The 19,964-nt window shown below is 40.3% G+C and overlaps 1 protein-coding gene and 1 long non-coding RNA gene across 4 annotated transcripts in view; both read left to right on the plus strand.

Moving 5' to 3' along the window:
• Nucleotides 1-19,964, plus strand: part of LOC105233304 (uncharacterized) — a 1,563,509-nt gene that overhangs the window by 1,050,109 nt on the left and 493,436 nt on the right. The window lies entirely within an intron of this gene.
• Nucleotides 1,174-3,634, plus strand: LOC125776719 (uncharacterized). Its single transcript, XM_049450262.1, has 3 exons — nt 1,174-2,049; nt 2,116-2,250; nt 2,644-3,634. The coding sequence occupies exons 1-3, from the start codon at nt 1,954-1,956 to the stop codon at nt 3,079-3,081; spliced, it is 669 nt and encodes a 222-aa protein (XP_049306219.1). The 5' UTR covers nt 1,174-1,953; the 3' UTR covers nt 3,082-3,634.

Here is a 19,964-nt window from a genome sequence, read left to right on the forward strand (position 1 = left end):
AGTATATACTGTATATACACATATTTAATAAGAACAGATTATTAGTATCTGAAAGAAATGATGAATATTACCTGGAAAAAATATATTAAATAGAAATATAATTGACTCTGAAAGAAAATATTAATATTATGGGTAAAGGAGATTCATTTAATAAAAATAATAATATTTTCTGACGGCGAAAATTAATATATTCAAAAACACCATAGTTCTGTAGAGATTATTGTTAAAAAAAGAGAAATAAATATAAATTTCATTAATGTATAATAAATTATTTAAGTAGATTTTGTTTTTTTTCTATTCAACAAATTCATTGTGTTCGCAAGCTGATTAAAAACATGAAACAAGCACATTAGATAATAATAGCTTTTTCCAAAAAAAAAAAAGACAAGACCAAATTCGCCAGTTTCCTCCTATTTCGGGTCCTACGAATCGAACTGCATCATTACTTTTTTGAGTTACAATCATGGTTTCATACAAAAATTTTTGTTGAAGTTTTTCGTCAAAGTGGCCCATTGTAAGAGAAAGGCACATTTTCTTCGGTCTCTAACTTTTTTAATGTTGACTTGTTCTTAGATGACTGTAAACCCCAAAATCAATGTTTTTTGTGTCCTTATAGCCAATATGTCGAAAAAACTGAAATTCAATTCATTTTTTTTAATGTTTTTTCCCTCACGTTTCGTCAATATTTTAATTTACCCTTTGATACATGTCAAAGCTTTTTGCCGCTGTACCAATGCTCAAGGGGGGCGGCGACTTGGTGAAATCTTTCTCCATGCTCATCGGATTCAGTCGGAACTTGCTGCTCAAAATGGTCCTTGTGATGGTGAAGGAAATGAATTTTTAAGGACATATTCACACCTATTTCTTCAAAAGCGTTCACCATGTCATCCACATATTTTTTCCAACCTTCAGACCGGTGCACTCCTAAGCAATGGTTTATAACGGTCATAACGGAGTTCCAGGCAATTTTTTCATTTGGCCTTAGAAGTGCTCCGAATTTTGCGTTTTTCATAAGTTTTCTTATATCGGGGCCATGTTGGAGCTTATGGCAATTGGAACCGGATTTTTTGTGTTATCCACATACAGCAATCTTGCCTTTAAACTCTTTTTCGACAAGTCAATAAACAAGCGCCATTGCTCTGGTTTGTACTCACAGTTCATGTATTGCATAAGACCAGGGCCCTATTCCACAAAACAACTTATCAACTTTTCACTTTGCACTTGTCAATTGTTATTGTACTGCAAAGTGAAAAGCGTTTCTGTTCCACAATATTCTTTGCGAATCTCACTTTGCATTGAGCATATTTTGGCAAAGATTTTACGCTCTTTCCGCTCAGTGCAAAGTCTTTGCGCTTTATTGGCAAAGTCTTTGCACTCTCTTGCAAAGTGAGTGTGCAAAGTGTTCCACAAAGCGTTTTATCAACTTTGCATTTCTGTCTCATCACTTTTCACTTTGCATTTAGGCTGTTCACGGTAAGGTGGTTATCGGGTTATGTGGTTATTAAATTAAAAATAACCTCTATGCTTCGTGAGCACCCTATGTTGTATGGTTATTTGCTTATTTTTACACAAACAGCTGTTCATTGTTTTTCACTTTAGTGAAGGTATGTGCTTATTAAATAATCCGAATTTTAAGGGTTCAAAAATTCTTTGTATAAAATTTACAGATATCTTGCATAATTTGCTGATTGTAAACAAAAAACAGCTGTTAATAGCAGATTTTCCAATAAGAAAATCTAAATGGAAATGCCATTCGCTTAGTTTTATTTATTTTTTGTGCTGCCATTTAGTAAAATTTCAACGACTTTCTAACACTGGAAATAAGCAAACAACCACATAATCTATAAACAAGGGTTTTGTCATACCGCATTTTGTTGTTGTTTACTTAATCACATAACCCGATAACCACCTTATCGTGAACAGCCTAATTATTGCTTTATATGTGTTGTTAAAATGAGCCGCAAAATACAAATTGAAAAAAAACTTGCTGTTTTAAATGTAATAAAAGAAAAAAAAAGCATTTTATTTGCTAGTTTTAAAAACAACAGAGTAAGTATTTTTTAAATAAATAATTGTAAATTTCAAGCATATTTAAGTATATATTTCTTTGTGAAGGTTAGCAAATTAGATAAACAGGCAGCATGGGAGGATGTGTTAAAAAAAGCCCAATCCCTACAACTGGCGTCAGCACAAAAAACATGGACCTATGCAAGGGACAGTTTGTTTGGGCTCTGGAAGAGCCGGACAATGGTAAGTACAACAATTTATTGCCTACACATATCAAATAACTATATTTGCATCATTTGTTGTTGTTGGAATTATTATATTGTGCATTGCTAATAACTAACAAGCATGTTGTTGACAACAACAAAACAAAACGTCATCATAGACATTGTTGTTGTGAGTGCACTCAATCAACAACTCTTGGTGATAACAACCGGTTTAACCAAAATATTACTAATTGCTATGTGTACTAGAGTGGGTCAATTTTTTTTTTCGAGAAGCGGTTATCAAAATCGCAAGCTACGATGAGTTCTAAGAAAATTTGCCCAAGAAACCATGGCTTTAAAATTAAAATCGAGCTTCCGGTTTTTAACGAGAAACTTTTTGTATTTTTGTAAATTTAATTTTCTTAATTTGCAGAGTAAAAGGGATAACGCCCGAAATACTGGATCCGGAGGTGGGAAGGACAAAGTAATGGATGAAGCTGACTTGGCCATCCTCGATATTCTGGAATCAGACTCAGCTGTGGTAGATGGTTTGAATTTGCCAGAAAGTTATGGCAACTCAGAAAATCTACCGTCAGCTGAGAATGATTCCAGAATATCTATTTCAGAAGAAACTATTGCCAATCCACCTCTAAACCCAAGAAAGAGGAAGCGCTCTACCAAGTTTCCAAGTGAAACTTTGGATAGAGAGAAAAAATGCCGGCTGGAGCTCCTTGAGGTTGAGGTTTACTACCGGAAACTTCAATGCCTAAAACTGGAGAGGGAGCTCCTACTTCCACCCTCTGCTATCACACTGGGAATTGCAACGGCAGAAACAGAAAATATATCGCGTGTGTTATTTGAGGAGGTTTGATTACCAAAGGCCAATTTTTCATTTGTGTATATTTAATTTCTAAACATTTTATTTTGAAATAATTTGTGATAAAAACAAAAAAACTCTGAAATTAATAAAATTATGTATAAATACAAAAATACTTCCTTTATTATTTATTCTCTGAGACCTTAATCTTAAACCCAATAAGATACAACGCTTTTGCAGTGGAAAAAAAGTCATGACCAAAACACCACTTTTATTTTAAAACAATACTATAATAGTTGGCATTAGGTAAAGTATTGTAGCAGGGAAGTAACCCTTTCCATTCCACTCTCTTGATCTATATTATTAAGGGCATCATTTTCTTCTTCAGCATTTTCATCCAATTCCTCGCTTTCATTGTCAGTGTCTTCAGTGGGCTGCATATTTTCCCTACTTCTTCCGATGCTACAGGCAATATTGTGTAAGATGGCACAAACTATGACTGTCTTTCCTGCAAACTCAGGCCTCAGTCGCAAATAATTTAGACACGGGAATCTTTCTTTAAGAATGCCAAAACTATTTTCAATTATGCGGCGTGTTTTTTTGTGGCAACGATTGAAAACTTCTTCAGCAGGATTATTGGGATTTCGGCGTAATGGTGGGATCAACCAGTTTTTCAATCCATAACCACTATCACCCAAAACAACAGCATCCGGAAAATGGTCTCCATCCATTGTGAAATCTTCGACTTACAGCCGAATTCCGTAGCACCCTTGAGTCATGAACGCTGCCCGGCCAACTTGCATTTACACTGTAAAATGTGTAGTCTAGCCCACATATCATCATCACAGTTAATGAGTGGTTTCCATGCCGGTCAACATATCCTTCCTCGTGTAATGGAGGCGCATCAATTTTAATGATTGTGCCATCAACGCAACCACACACAGAAGGGAATCCACCCATCAGAAAAAAACTTTTCGGCAATACCACTGACATCATCGGGCCATCGCACTGTTTTTTGAAATAAAACGTCTATTATAATGTCGACAACTCTATGGATGGTTCTGCAAACTGTGGATTTTGCAACACCATGCAAAGCTGCAACTCCATGGTACTGGCAACCATTTCCGAGCCAATGCAGGCACAGTAGCAGTTGATTTTCAGCCGACAAAGCATGACTGCGCTGTGTATTGTGCTCTAATTTTTGTCCAACATTATTTAAAAGAAAATCCACCTGGATTCGATTTAAACGGAAGCACTCTTTAAAATTGAAATTTTGTAGTCCCGAAAAATTAATTCGGTCTCTATAATTTCTAGCTTTAACCGCGTCTTCACTATTGTCGAACAAAAACTCACGTCTTAACATTTTGAAAGCTTGACTAGTTATGATAATATGAATTTGCAAAGCGATCATTTACCTAGCAAATTTTTGACAAACTTATCAAATTTTGCTTTGCAAAAATAGAGTTTACAGTTTTTGTGGAACGGAACAGCATAATTATATGCAAAGTCTTTGCGAATTACACTTTTCAATATAAGCTTTGCACTTTGCAAAAGAGAACGTACGTGGAACAGAAATTGCAAAGAGAACATAAAAATTGCAAAGACTTTGCAAATTACACTTATCAATTTCAACTTATCACTTATCAAATTTCATAGTTCTGTGGAACAGAAAGCTTTGCAAATTGACGAAAAATTTGCAAAGTACAAAGTGAAAAGTTGATAAGTTCTTTTGTGGAATAGGGCCCAGGAATATTTTTACAATACGAAAAAGTATTGTCGCCATTAACCTCAAAGAAATCTGAAAGCTCCTCCGGTCTTTTGCGGTATCCATACACCTTCACACCTTTAGACAATATATTTACCGATCGAAGATGATGTGCTAGGCAAATCGCTTGTCTTTGCGATAATTTCAGCTGTCGTACCATCGTATTCAAACGGGCTTGGGAAATCTCCAAGTGACGACATGGGATTTCAACTTCGGTTGGGTTATACATTGAGAGTAGATTTGTAGGCTCGGTGGAAAATGTTGGCGAAATATATCTGTCAGTGGGACTTGGACGTCTTGGTATTAGAACATTTTCTGATTGAGATACTGGTAGCTGTGCAGATTGAACACTTTTGTAAACTGTGTTTTTTTTTTTGAGTCTTGCAAATTTGTTCTTGCACGCGTAGCAGTTACCAGTATGATGCCCTTGGGGATCTATCCAAATCTACGTCTCTTATAACGGGCAAATCGAACTATTCCTCATAGATGCCGGCAGTTCCCGAAGATATTTTGCGTCTACTCCGAGGGCTTGTAAATTTTCCACATAAGTACGTAGCAGAACTACGATAGGCCAATTGGAGACTTATTCATTTTAATTTATTTTCTTAATATACAAGGCACTAAAACAATGTTCTTTCCGCGAAGTCAAAGTCAAATTAACTACTGCAATCTATGCTTAAATTTTGACTCTTAGCAAGCATTTAACGTTTCTTTCAAACGATACTTGTTGTTATTTCTTATCAGTGCAGTGGTTAAAAGCTTGACTCGTTGCTTGCTGATTTGTGTTGGACATTGATAGATGAGTCTTATTAAATTTAATTTAAATATTGTGTACAAATTTATGGTACTTATTGATAACACTTATAAGATACAAAAAAAAAAATTAAAATAGCACACAAACATAGTTAGTGTAGCTTTTTTAAAAAATACAAATTTTGTTAAGTTTTTTTTCTAATGGTTAGTTTGCTCAGAACATTGTCTTTGCTTAAGTTTCTTACTATTACAAGATGTCACTTAATGTATAAGTATCAAAGGATAAATTAAAATACTGACGAAACGTGAGGGAAAAAACATTAAAAAAAAATGAATTAAATTTCAGTTTTTTCGACATATTGGCTATAAGGACACAAAAAACATTGATTTTGGGGTTTACAGTCATCTAAGAACTTAAAGACGGACTTATTCTGAGAAACTTTGCCAAAGAAAGTTTACCAAAAAAGTCAACATTAAAAAGTTAGAGACCGAAGAAAATGTGCCTTTCTCTTACAATGGGCCACTTTGATGAAAAATTTCAACAAAAATTTTTGTATGAAACCATGATTGTAACTCAAAAAAGTAATGATGTAGTTCGATTCGTAGGACCCTAAATAGGGGGAAACCGTCGAATTTGGTCTTGTCTTTTTTTTGGACTATCACAGTGTAACCTATGATAAAACTTACCCAACATTTTATATTTGCTGCTCCTGATATAATTGTTGAAACCCTGATATTTCCAACGCAATGCTATGATTTCCAATGATAGAAAAAACAAATGAATATTGTTAAAAATCACATAAAATTCATCCAACTTATTTACCTTTTTGTTTTACGCGAATGACTTGCGTCTTTCAATCGTTTTTTATTACCCTTTTTGGGACTTTATTTTGGCTTTAATGACAATTATGTTTTCTCATTTGCACTCATTCAATGAAATCAAGAAATGAGATAACTTTTTCATTACTGGTTAGTAAATAGAGAGAAAATTTGTAATTGTATTGACATTTTTGAGAAAAGTGGTTAGACGTGGCTGGCAGGGTTTTTTTTTTTTTTTTTTTTTGTTTTCGGAGGGGGAATCTTCAAAGATATCGTCATTTTTCCGGACGATATGCACGATTCGTATTGGCCGCACGCCCAAGCTGGACTTGCGACACAATACGCCTACGTACTAAACCCTGAACTCCGTCGTCTTTGCTTGTATTTGGCCCACGGAACTGCCGTTAAGCATTACATCGTGGGACCAAGCTTAGCCAATCGGCTCTTCATTCACACATTTTCGCTCTAATTCCGGTTCATCCTTCTGTTGTCGCTGCGTTGCCACTCTTTCTTTCTTAACTCTTGCATAGCTATAGCTGCCCACGCTCTCATTCTGTTCCAGACCACCTTCGATTCGATCATGTAAACCACTATATTCTCCGGGGTCACGCGATCGTTTATCACACACTCTATTTCTAGTCTTTCCTTTTCGTATTTTGGGCAGAAAAAGAATATATGTAGTGCATTTTCATTGCTGTTGCTGCAGAAGAAGCAATTTGTTTCGTCGTCATGTCCGTATTTGTATAGGTAATCTCTATAGCATCCATGACCTGTTAAAAACTGGGTGAGGTAAAAATCAGTTTCCCCGTGTTTCCGTTCTATCCATGGTTGTATGCTTCTAATAAGCCTGTGCGTCCATCTCCCCGTAGTTGCTTCGTCCCATCGTTTCTGCCATTCGTTTAGGCTCCTTTGTCTTTCCTGTGTCCGCTCTTCGTTCGTTAAGCGATCGCCAGTGCTTTTCGTTTTGTCGAATACCCGCTTTATTTCCATGGCCATTATGTCTGGTGGCATGAGGCCTGATATGACTCCAGCCGCCTGGTGTGATACAGTGCGGTAGGCACATGCAACTCTGATTGCATTCAGTCGTACTATTGATTTCGCCTTTTCTGCGTATGTTTTCTGCTGCAGTGCTATCCCCCATATGGGTGCAGCATACATAAGTATAGACTGACTCACTTTGGCTAGGAGGACTCGTCTATTCTGACTTGGTCCACCAATGTTAGCCATTATCCTCGTTAGCGCCGCCGTCACCCTAGATGCTTTTTCACAGGCTTTGTCTATATGCTTCTTGTATCTTAGCCTCGAGTCTATCATTACTCCTAGATATCTCAAGGATTACTGTGTGGTAATGTTATATCCGTCAATATTGAGAGTGGCTACCTCTAGTTTCTTCCTGCTTGTGATTAGTACTGCTTCCGTCTTTTGGCCAGCTAGTTGAAGCTTTGTTATCATAAGCCATTCTTTGATTTTTTCCGCTGCATGATTGCTCAGACGCTCTATTTCGTGGATTTCCTTCGCTACCACAGTCACCGCGATGTCATCCGCGTATCCGATTATTTGCACCTGCTTGGGTAATGGGAGACGCAGCACTCCATCATATAAAATATTCCACAGAAGTGGGCCTAGGACTGAGCCTTGTGGGACCCCGCCCGTCACCCTATAGCGTTGTGGTCCTTCGTCTGTGTCGTATATGAGGACCCTGTCCGACAGGTAGTTGGAGATGATCTTCAACAGATAGGGTGGTGCTTTCTTTAGCTGAAGAGCTCTTATTATATGCGACCAGTAGGCTGAATTAAAGGCATTCTTAACATCGAATGTGACTACCGCACAATACTCTTTGGAGCCATACATCCATCTGGTTCCTTCTATAGCTTTACTCGCGACGTCCGTAAGTTTTTTAATCGCGTCAATTGTTGACCTGTGTCTGCGAAATCCATATTGATTATCGGCCAGTCCCGGTTGCTCTTTTTCGAGATGTTGCTCCAGTCGTACGCTTATTATACGTTCTAGTATTTTCCCCACTGTGTCTAGCATGCACAGTGGTCGGTACGAGTTTGGTTCTCCAGGCGGTTTGTTTGGTTTTTGTATTAGCACCAAACGTTGTATTTTCCAAATTTTTGGAAATAAGCCCTCTCGCAGGCACTTTGCGAACAGCCTTGTAAACGGGTCAGTCTTGTGTTTAATAGCTATCTTTAGGGCCTTGTTAGGTATGCCGTCCAGCCCTGATGCCTTGTTATTGGCGAACCTTTCTGCTGCCTCTAAAACCTCTTTGTCAGTGATTGGTGTAGGTACCGTTCCGTTTTCTTCTAAACGATATTCCTCTGCCGGTTGCGCGGGAAAGAGGGTTTCTACTACAGTCTTTAGTAGTTTGGGACAGGTTGGGGCTTGGCCTTTGTGGCCCCGGACTTTTGTCATCACTATCCTGTAGGCATCGCCCCATGGATTTTCGTCAAGTTTATTGCACAGCTCTTTGAAGCAGGAGGCCTTTCTTCCTTTGATAGCTTTTTTGAGGTCATTTCGCTTCCTCTTAAAGCATTCCTGTAGCACTGCGTAATTCGTCGATTGTCGCCTTCTTTGACATAGACGCCTTGTTTTGTGACATTCGCTTCGTAGGACTTCAATTTCGTCATTCCACCAGTATGGCAGGGTGTGTACAAATATATTGTACATGCATATATGCATTTATATGGAACGATCATACATTTCTATGAGACACGTATGCATTTACATATACGCAGGCACTTAAGAAAACAAACATACAACAATACAAACATATTTACTTAAGTAAAGTTTACTGCACTTTTCGTTTATGTCATAAGAACACACTTTTTCTTTATGAAATGTGAGAATGATGCAATACGCCTTGTTTACATTGCAACATTCTGCTGACGCATAAGTTCATTGCCCAGCTACTGCTGCCAGCAGCGATAACCCGATGTCACATACGACTGTGTTGGCGTATGCTGATTCGGCTGCTGTATATAGCAGCAGACGCTTATGCGCCGAGCTTTTAGGTTCAATTACAGTTCAATAATCTATTTCTCAGTTCAGTTATTCTTCTTCTTATTGACCGTGAAAAGACACAACATAATTTTCTCTTTTCAACATTGCCTTCTTACTCAACTTCAACTTCGCTCAAGGAACGAGAATCTACACTCTTATGGTAGATTAGAAATATTTCGTAATATGAAACCAATCTGCTGTGTACTGTGTTTATATCAAACCAAATAAAAATATATAAAGAATATGTTTAAACGGGGGCAAGAAAAAATGCTCTTATTTTAAATAACATTTAATTTAATTTAATTTAATTAATACAAGTAATGTTGACATTTTATATTTAACAATAAAAAATGTAAAATAATGAAAATATACTCGCGTGAGTTAATTGATATACTTATGAATGGTTAAAAAAAATATGTATATGTATTTTGCAGAATAAGATCTTTATTTTAGAAATTCACATACTTAAATGAACATGTTTTCGTATTATCCTATGGGTTATACATATATTATTCGTTAAGTTGATAACATATTCATGTTTTGTGGCTTAGGTCTAAAGTCTTATTGTAAAGGGTGATTTTTTAAGAGCTTGTTAACTTTTTTTTTAAAAAAAACGCATAAAATTTGCAAAATCTCATCGGTTCTTTATTTGAAACGTTAGATTGGTTCATGACATTTACTTTTTGAAGATAATTTCATTTAAATGTTGACCGCGGCTGCGTCTTAGGTGGTCCATTCGGAAAGTCCAATTTTGGGCAACTTTTTCGAGCATTTCGGCCGGAATAGCCCGAATTTCTTCGGAAATGTTGTCTTCCAAAGCTGGAATAGTTGCTGGCTTATTTCTGTAGACTTTAGACTTGACGTAGCCCCACAAAAAATAGTCTAAAGGCGTTAAATCGCATGATCTTGGTGGCCAACTTACGGGTCCATTTCTTGAGATGAATTGTTGTCCGAAGTTTTCCCTCAAAATGGCCATAGAATCGCGAGCTGTGTGGCATGTAGCGCCATCTTGTTGAAACCACATGTCAACCAAGTTCAGTTCTTCCATTTTTGGCAACAAAAAGTTTGTTAGCATCGAACGATAGCGATCGCCATTCACCGTAACGTTGCGTCCAACAGCATCTTTGAAAAAATACGGTCCAATGATTCCACCAGCGTACAAACCACACCAAACAGTGCATTTTTCGGGATGCATGGGCAGTTCTTGAACGGCTTCTGGTTGCTCTTCACCCCAAATGCGGCAATTTTGCTTATTTACGTAGCCATTCAACCAGAAATGAGCCTCGATTATGTAGACCATAAATCGGACGTAAAGCGCGAAACACATTTCGAACCGAACACTGATTTTGGTAATAAAATTCAATGATTTGCAAGCGTTGCTCGTTAGTAAGTCTATTCATGATGAAATGTCAAAGCATACTGAGCATCTTTCTCTTTGACACCATGTCTGAAATCCCACGTGATCTGTCAAATACTAATGCATGAAAATCCTAACCTCAAAAAAATCACCCGTTATTATTTGTTGTAAACAAGTGCTTCTCGTGCGGCCTATGCATATGTATGCATGTCTTGCATTCGGGTATGGTGTGGTAGGAGTTCAAAGTCTTGTGTTTGATACTCTTGTTTATTTGATTAGGACAGATCTGGCTTTATCAGCGTTTCTTATACGTATACATATATTGGTTTGTCAAAAAAGTCTTGCGGTATTTTTATTGAAATTGAAATGAGTTTTTGATGACTCTTGCCCAGCTCTTGACCGATGCTACGGCTGCTACTATGCCGGTCTCTTTCGACAAATTCAGCGATTTTTTCGCAATTTTCGACCTTCACCTCTACACCAGAACGAAAACGTTGAAACCATCGTTGTGCGGTGGAAATGGAAACTGTATCGGGTCCATAAACTGTACAAATTTTATTGGCGGCTTGAGATGCATTTTTGCCTCGTAGTAGTACTGTAAAATATGCCATATTTTCTCTTTATTTTGCTCCATGTTTGCGACGCTATAACTCACCGAACGACATAAAGGAACGACAATCAAACAAACACGTGTCAGCTCGTGAAATGAGCTTTCCAAAAAGGTATAGCGACGAATAAAACTAGAACTACGCGCTTTCAGCGCCAACTAGCGAAAATACCGCAAGACTTTTTTGACAACCCAATACTTGTGTATAAGTGTCGTTGATACTGGTATTAACTCGTGCGAAGGTACGATTAAAAATCCACGGCGACCGACGGATTCGGATGGATCATTCGATCAGAGTCGCGAGATGTTGACGCGGCGCAATGTATTTATAAGCGAATCTCTTGTAGACGAATGTTAAGATGCAAATGTGGATGTGCGGCTTGTGTAGGTCGAATTGAGTGAGCTTTCCCGTTGTCCATTTCTCTTGTTGGTTGGGTTGGTGTACAGCTGTGGTGTGTTATATTGGTGCTGTGTTGTAGTGTCATCAGCTGTGGTGAATTAAGCTGTTTTATTAGGGTGCGCCAGCTTTCCCAAGTAGTGTGGGGAAGGCTTAAGTCATTTAAACACATAGATAGCGGTTCATATCAATTAGTATATTTCTCAACAATATAAAAATGTAGGTGTAGAATAAAAGCGCACATGAGCTGGTTAGAAGCAATTGAAAATATTAAAAAAGAATTAGACAATGAAACAGAGTGGGACACAGAGGAAAGCAACTTTAATGTGATCGTAGAAGTTAGCCACATACAAAGCGACATAAATATATAATAATCAAGTGCAAGAGCTAGTGCAGATCGTTGTCAGCCAAGAAGCAGTGTCAAGCATAGAGCGCAGTATGTTTCCGGCATCCTACGCCGAGTCTATTGCAGAAATACAATAGGCGAGGGAAAATAATAGAAATCCATGTCACGGGAAACGAGGCAAACAATATAAAGATAAACGTGGTGGTGAGAGAAACCCCCATTTTGTCAAGGTGCAACAGGGTAACAAAAGCCACCAAGATAGGAACAAAAGAGAAGACCAAGTCCAAACCCCAGAACCAATGGAAGCTGAATCCTCTTTTATATTTGGACAAACCACTACTTCTCCAAAGCTCTAAACTAGAGCAGCCCCAAACAAGGTACAATACGCCAGATAGGGCAACATGACCAAGGCGGCAGCGATTGAGCAATGTTGTTCTGAGCGCCCCATATTCGAAAAAATATCAATAGTGTGCGAAAGCCGCTGTAATCAAAATCGAATACGATAGCGAATCATGCGACAATGACTCATTGCCTTTTTTAGAGAACACTCCCGGCTGCGATATATCAAGCGACAGCTAGTTGAGAAAATTATTAAAATATTAATTGACACAGGAGCCACAAAAAAATACATTAAGCCCATTAAGGAGCTACAAGAATTTTTGTCGAAAGCACTTTCATCATGAGCTCGATATATGGTTCGAGCAAAGTAGCTAGTAAGTGCCTTATGAAAAGTGTTGGCCAAACCTCTCCAGTCTTCGTGCTAGACACACTTAACTCATTTGATGTAATTATAGGATTCGACTTGTTGACACAAGCAGAAATAGCGTCGAACTTACATAACAGTAATATTAATTACAATAAAAAATCCGAGCAATTGCAGTATCATTACTGTGACAGTGTAAACTTCACAGATGTGGATGATATAATAGTACCTACATCCATTGCATAGGATTTTAAAAGCATGATTTCGACCTCTAATGAGGCGTTGTCATTCAATATCTCAGTCATTGCTACAATCCGGACTATAGCTCATATACTTTAAACTACCCTATGGGAGTTTTAGATTTTGTAAACAATGAAATCAAACAGTTACTTAAAGATGGTATCATCTTTGATCAAAAACAAAGTCCCCATACAACAGCCAAGTCTGTTTTGTGGGCAAAAAAGGCCTTGACAGCAATGGAAACTGAAATAAACGGTTGGTTAGTAATCGACCTTAGGAGGCTAAAAGAACGAGCTAAAATTAAAGTGTTCCATTCCGAGAATATTGCCCATATACATATTAATAACATATTCCAGGGGTGGGCATATTAGCCTTTAGTGGCATTTTGCCAGTGCGGCACGAGTGCACATTTTGAGGGCTAGGTGAGGGGATCATCGCGGGTAAACATGAAGAGGGAAGTGAGAGCAACGTATTTTACCACTCCATATTTATAAATGAGAGCAACGTGTTTTCCCACACCATGTTTACAAATGAGAGCGCGCGCATATATGGGAAGTTGCACTGTGGGTAGTAACTGTAAAATTGCCTAACAATTCTAGGTTTCTTTGTAACTACTATAAATTTTTAAAATGTAAGACAAATAACAAAAAGTATAATAAATATTTGATTTTAGTAATCACTTTTTTTAATATGTATTTATATCGAGGATGGAGTCATGTGTAGAAGTTTACGCAAGTGAGGAAAGTTCTCTGATCGCCATTCACTTGGGAGTGGCCAGAAGCGATTCTTTTACATATGACTCAAGCACCTCACGACTTCCGGTCTTTGACCAAGTATCCTCTGGGTAGCCTAAGAACATCCGTTTGAAGGCGAGCTAAAGTGAGAAGGCGAAATATCCCCTACTTAGGGTTGTGCGCTGGGTTTGGGACCCGCCACGTAAAAAAACACCCCCAATGAAAGAAAACAACAAGCTTCGGATGAGTGACCCCCCTTTTGATGACAACCATGGCAAACGAAATAAGGACTATGATTTGAGGGCATGCACCTGGAATGTCCGGTCCCTTAATTGGGAAGGTGCCGCTGCCCAGCTGGTAGATGTCCTCGTAAAGATAAAGGCTGACATCACCGCCGTCCAAGAAATGCGATGGACGGGACAAGGACAGAGACGAGTAGGTCCTTGTGACATTTACTACAGTGGCCATATAAAGGAGAGCAAGTTTGGTGTTGGATTCCTGGTGGGAGAGAGACTCCGTCGCCGAGTACTATCATTCACTCCGGAGAATGAACACTCCCGGCTGCGATATATCAAGCGACAGCTAGTTGAGAAAATTATTAAAATATTAATTGACACAGGAGCCACAAAAAAATACATTAAGCCCATTAAGGAGCTACAAGAATTTTTGTCGAAAGCACTTTCATCATGAGCTCGATATATGGTTCGAGCAAAGTAGCTAGTAAGTGCCTTATGAAAAGTGTTGGCCAAACCTCTCCAGTCTTCGTGCTAGACACACTTAACTCATTTGATGTAATTATAGGATTCGACTTGTTGACACAAGCAGAAATAGCGTCGAACTTACATAACAGTAATATTAATTACAATAAAAAATCCGAGCAATTGCAGTATCATTACTGTGACAGTGTAAACTTCACAGATGTGGATGATATAATAGTACCTACATCCATTGCATAGGATTTTAAAAGCATGATTTCGACCTCTAATGAGGCGTTGTCATTCAATATCTCAGTCATTGCTACAATCCGGACTATAGCTCATATACTTTAAACTACCCTATGGGAGTTTTAGATTTTGTAAACAATGAAATCAAACAGTTACTTAAAGATGGTATCATCTTTGATCACAAACAAAGTCCCCATACAACAGCCAAGTCTGTTTTGTGGGCAAAAAAGGCCTTGACAGCAATGGAAACTGAAATAAACGGTTGGTTAGTAATCGACCTTAGGAGGCTAAAAGAACGAGCTAAAATTAAAGTGTTCCATTCCGAGAATATTGCCCATATACATATTAATAACATATTCCAGGGGTGGGCATATTAGCCTTTAGTGGCATTTTGCCAGTGCGGCACGAGTGCACATTTTGAGGGCTAGGTGAGGGGATCATCGCGGGTAAACATGAAGAGGGAAGTGAGAGCAACGTATTTTACCACTCCATATTTATAAATGAGAGCAACGTGTTTTCCCACACCATGTTTACAAATGAGAGCGCGCGCATATATGGGAAGTTGCACTGTGGGTAGTAACTGTAAAATTGCCTAACAATTCTAGGTTTCTTTGTAACTACTATAAATTTTTAAAATGTAAGACAAATAACAAAAAGTATAATAAATATTTGATTTTAGTAATCACTTTTTTTAATATGTATTTATATCGAGGATGGAGTCATGTGTAGAAGTTTACGCAAGTGAGGAAAGTTCTCTGATCGCCATTCACTTGGGAGTGGCCAGAAGCGATTCTTTTACATATGACTCAAGCACCTCACGACTTCCGGTCTTTGACCAAGTATCCTCTGGGTAGCCTAAGAACATCCGTTTGAAGGCGAGCTAAAGTGAGAAGGCGAAATATCCCCTACTTAGGGTTGTGCGCTGGGTTTGGGACCCGCCACGTAAAAAAACACCCCCAATGAAAGAAAACAACAAGCTTCGGATGAGTGACCCCCCTTTTGATGACAACCATGGCAAACGAAATAAGGACTATGATTTGAGGGCATGCACCTGGAATGTCCGGTCCCTTAATTGGGAAGGTGCCGCTGCCCAGCTGGTAGATGTCCTCGTAAAGATAAAGGCTGACATCACCGCCGTCCAAGAAATGCGATGGACGGGACAAGGACAGAGACGAGTAGGTCCTTGTGACATTTACTACAGTGGCCATATAAAGGAGAGCAAGTTTGGTGTTGGATTCCTGGTGGGAGAGAGACTCCGTCGCCGAGTACTATCATTCACTCCGGAGAATGAACGTCTAGCCACAATCCGCATCAAAGCGAGGTTCTTCAACATATCGCTGATTTGCGCCCACGCCCTGACGGAAGAGAAAGACGATGTGACCAAAGATGCTTTTTATGAGTGCTTGGAGCGCACTTATGAGAGATGCCCCCGCCACGATGTCAAAATCGTGCTTGGCGACTTCAACGCCAGGGTGGGCAAAGAAGGTATCTTTGGCACTACGGTCGGTAAATTCAGCCTCCACGAGGAAACATCCCCAAATGGGTTGAGGCTGATCGACTTCGCCGGGGCCCGAAATATGGTTATCTGTAGTACTAGATTCCAGCATAAGAAGATACATCAAGCTACCTGGCTGTCTCCGGATCGAAAAACCACCAACCAGATCGATCATGTTGTGATAGACGGAAGACACGTCTCCAGTGTTTTGGATGTGCGTGTGCTCCGAGGTCCTAACATCGACTCGGACCACTATCTTGTTGCAGCCAAGATTCGTACCCGCCTCTGTGCAGCAAAAAACGCACGCCAACAAACACAAGGAAGGTTCGTCGTCGAGAAGCTGCAATCACAACAGACAGCCCAAAGATTTTCCACTCGGATTGCACGCCTGCTCTCTGAGAGCACTCGTCAACAACTCGGTATAAGGGAACTGTGGGACGGCATTTCAATCTCCTTACGTACAGCTGCTACCGAAACCATTGGTTTTCGGAAAGTGAGTGAGTGAAAGCGGAGAGAAAACAGGCTGCCTACCTCGCGACGTTACGATCGACCACAACACGTACGGGATGGGATAGATACCGAGAGTTGAAGAGGGAAGCGAGACGCATTTGCAGACAGAAGAAGAAAGAGGCCGAAATGCGTGAGTACGAACAGCTTGATAAGCTGGCCGACAGGGGTAATGCTGGAAAATTCTACGAAAAAATGCGGCGACTTACAGAAGGTTTTAAGACCGGAGCATACTCCAGTAGAACCCCCAAAGGTGATCTAGCCACCAATGCCCAGAGCATACTTAGATTATTGAGGGAACACTTCTCCAGCTTGCTGAATGGCAGTGAACACATAACAGCAGGAGAAGCCGAACCCGATTCCCCAATCGATGACGATGGAGCAGACGTTCCATTGCCCGGCCATAACGAAGTTCGAATAGCAGTTGCCCGCCTGAAGAACAACAGAGCAGCAGGGGCCGACGGATTGCCGGCCGAGCTATTCAAACACGGCGGCGAAGAACTGATAAGGAGCATGCATCAGCTTCTTTGTAAAATATGGTCGGATGAGAGCATGCCCAACGATTGGAATTTAAGTGTGCTATGCCCAATCCATAAAAAAGGAGACCCCACAATCTGCGCCAACTACCGTGGGATAAGCCTCCTCAACATCGCGTACAAGGTTCTATCGAGCGTATTGTGTGAAAGATTAAAGCCCACCGTCAACAAACTGAATGGACCTTATCAGTGTGGCCTCAGACCTGGTAAATCAACAACCGACCAGATATTCACCATGCGCCAAATCTTGGAAAATACCCGTGAAAGGAGAATCGACACTCACCACCTATTCGTCGATTTCATAGCTGCTTTCGACAGCACGAAAAGGAGCTGCCTTTATTCCGCGATGTCTGAATTTGGTATCCCCGCAAAACTAATACGGCTGTGTAAACTGACGATGAGCAACACGAAAAGCTCCGTCAGGATCGGGAAGGACCTCTCCGAGCCGTTCGATACCAAACGAGGTTTCAGACAAGGCGATTCCCTATCGTGCGACTTTTTCAACCTGCTTCTGGAGAAAATAGTTCGAGCTGCAGAACTCAACAGAGAAGGTACCATCTTCTATAAGAGTGTACAACTGCTGGCGTACGCCGACGATATTGATATCATCGGCCTCAACACCCGCGCCGTTAGTTCTGCTTTCTCCAGACTGGACAAGGAAGCAACGCAAATGGGTCTGGTGGTGAACGAGGGCAAGACGAAATATCTCCTGTCATCAAACAAACAGTCGTCGCACTCGCGACTTGGCACTCACATCACTGTTGACAGTCATAACTTTGAAGTTGTAGATAATTTCGTCTATCTTGGAACCAGCGTAAACACCACCAACAATGTCAGCCTGGAAATCCAACGCAGGATTACTCTTGCCAACAGGTGCTACTTCGGACTGAGTAGGCAATTGGAAAGTAAAGTCCTCTCTCGACGAACAAAAACCAAACTCTATAAGTCGCTCATAATTCCCGTCCTCCTATATGGTGCAGAGGCTTGGACGATGACAACAACCGATGAGTCGACGTTGCGAGTTTTCGAGAGAAGTTCTGCGAAAGATTTATGGTCCTTTGCGCGTTGGCCACGGCGAATACCGCATCCGATGGAACGATGAGCTGTACGAGATATACGACGACATCGACATAGTTCAGCGAATTAAAAGACAGCGGCTACGCTGGCTAGGTCATGTTGTCCGGATGGATGAAAACACTCCAGCTCTGAAAGTATTCGACGCAGTACCCGCCGCGGGAAGCAGAGGAAGAGGAAGACCTCCACTCCGGTGGAAGGACCAAGTGGAGAAGGACCTGGCCTCGCTTGGAATATCCAATTGGCGCCACGTAGCGAAGAGAAGAAACGATTAGCGCGCTGTTGTTGACTCGGCTATAATCGCGTAAGCGGTGTCTACGCCAGTAAAGAAGAAGATTTATATCAGCAATTATTTTTTTTTATTTGAAATAATAAATTATACATATGTTTGGTTTAATCTCATTTGCTAAAGCTACACGCATTATTGTACCAAAATTTATATCAGATAACCTACTTCTTATTTTAGATATAATTTTCGAAGCAAAAAGTTTTAAACCAGATTATTTCTTTAAATTTCCTGATAAAAAGTAATTTCAATAATAACTTCCATTTATGAACCACTGTTTCTTCAAACACATACTCGTATGACCAAATGAATCTTATGAGAGCGCAATGTAAATAATTACCCACAACCCTTCTACCACCCGCCAATCGTAGAATTTCCAACGACTTGGGGTTTTCCGCAGGGTTGCCAGGCTCGATCTTGAAAATTAAACCTTTCAATTTCGCAAACCGTCCAGTAGACATCTATTTTGAGAGCGACCAACTGCGTGAAATGTGATGGAAGATAGGGTCGATACCAATAATTGCTTGAGAAGCATCTGCGATAACCAAATTCCATCGTAAATTTAGATTTAGTTTAAGAGTCGCGTCAGCGAATGCAGAGATCGGAGATCCAATTGCCTCAAACAATTTTATACCGTTAGGAGAGCTCGGGCTGTGTTGGTGCACTTTGGCATATTTAGTGCACGGAAACGTCGGCACCGGTATCTATTTAATATGTTAATATTAATACGTATCGCATATACGTGAACGGTATGATTTGGAGGTTTTAGACTGTTTGCCTAATTCTAAAGCCGTGGCAGCCGAGTGTCCCCTTTGATTAAACGGCCCCACGAAATTTACTGTAGAATCAACAAATCGGCTTTCCCGATTATGCGGACGTGCGTGCGCATCGTTGCGATATTTTCAGCGTGTTTTTTCGGCGATTTTTTTTTCGATTTCCTTTTGCGCAGTAATTTGTTTGCGCGATTTAGCTGGCACCTTGCGCGTTTGCGGTGAACTGGCGAGACGGAAGCGACAGGAGCGTTAAGGTCTCCACCGCGGAGTAAGGCGCGTTTGGGGTCGCGGAGTCAAGACGGCGGAGGTGATGGAGGGAGCGGGAGTTGTGGCGGGAATGCCAATGTGGCCTCTGCTGAGAAGCCGATTACGCGTGCTGGGTCGGCGCGTAACGTAGGTGGAAACGAGGGTGGGAGTGCCATCGTGGCCACCACCGAGAAAGCGGTTGCCCGAGTACGGTGGGCAAAGGAGTGGACGTCGCGAAAGTGGGGCTACGAAAGCGGGCACTCGTGTCTCCAGTGCCAATAAAGAGGGAACGCGGATTTCTTCAAGGGGAGCTGTTGTTGTTGGGGGTGGGGCAGTCAGCTATGTTGCGGCT

This window comes from Bactrocera dorsalis, chromosome 2, assembly GCF_023373825.1.
Source record: "Bactrocera dorsalis isolate Fly_Bdor chromosome 2, ASM2337382v1, whole genome shotgun sequence".
Classification (NCBI taxonomy): Eukaryota; Metazoa; Arthropoda; class Insecta; order Diptera; family Tephritidae; genus Bactrocera; species Bactrocera dorsalis.

Coding starts and splice junctions, on each gene's coding strand:
- LOC125776719 (XM_049450262.1), top strand. CDS start 1,954: ATGAGCCGCAAAATACAAATTGAAAAAAAACTTGCTGTTTTAAATGTA. Junction 2,050..2,115: donor CTAGTTTTAAAAACAACAGA/GTAAGTATTTTT, acceptor TTCTTTGTGAAG/GTTAGCAAATTAGATAAACA. Junction 2,251..2,643: donor TCTGGAAGAGCCGGACAATG/GTAAGTACAACA, acceptor CTTAATTTGCAG/AGTAAAAGGGATAACGCCCG.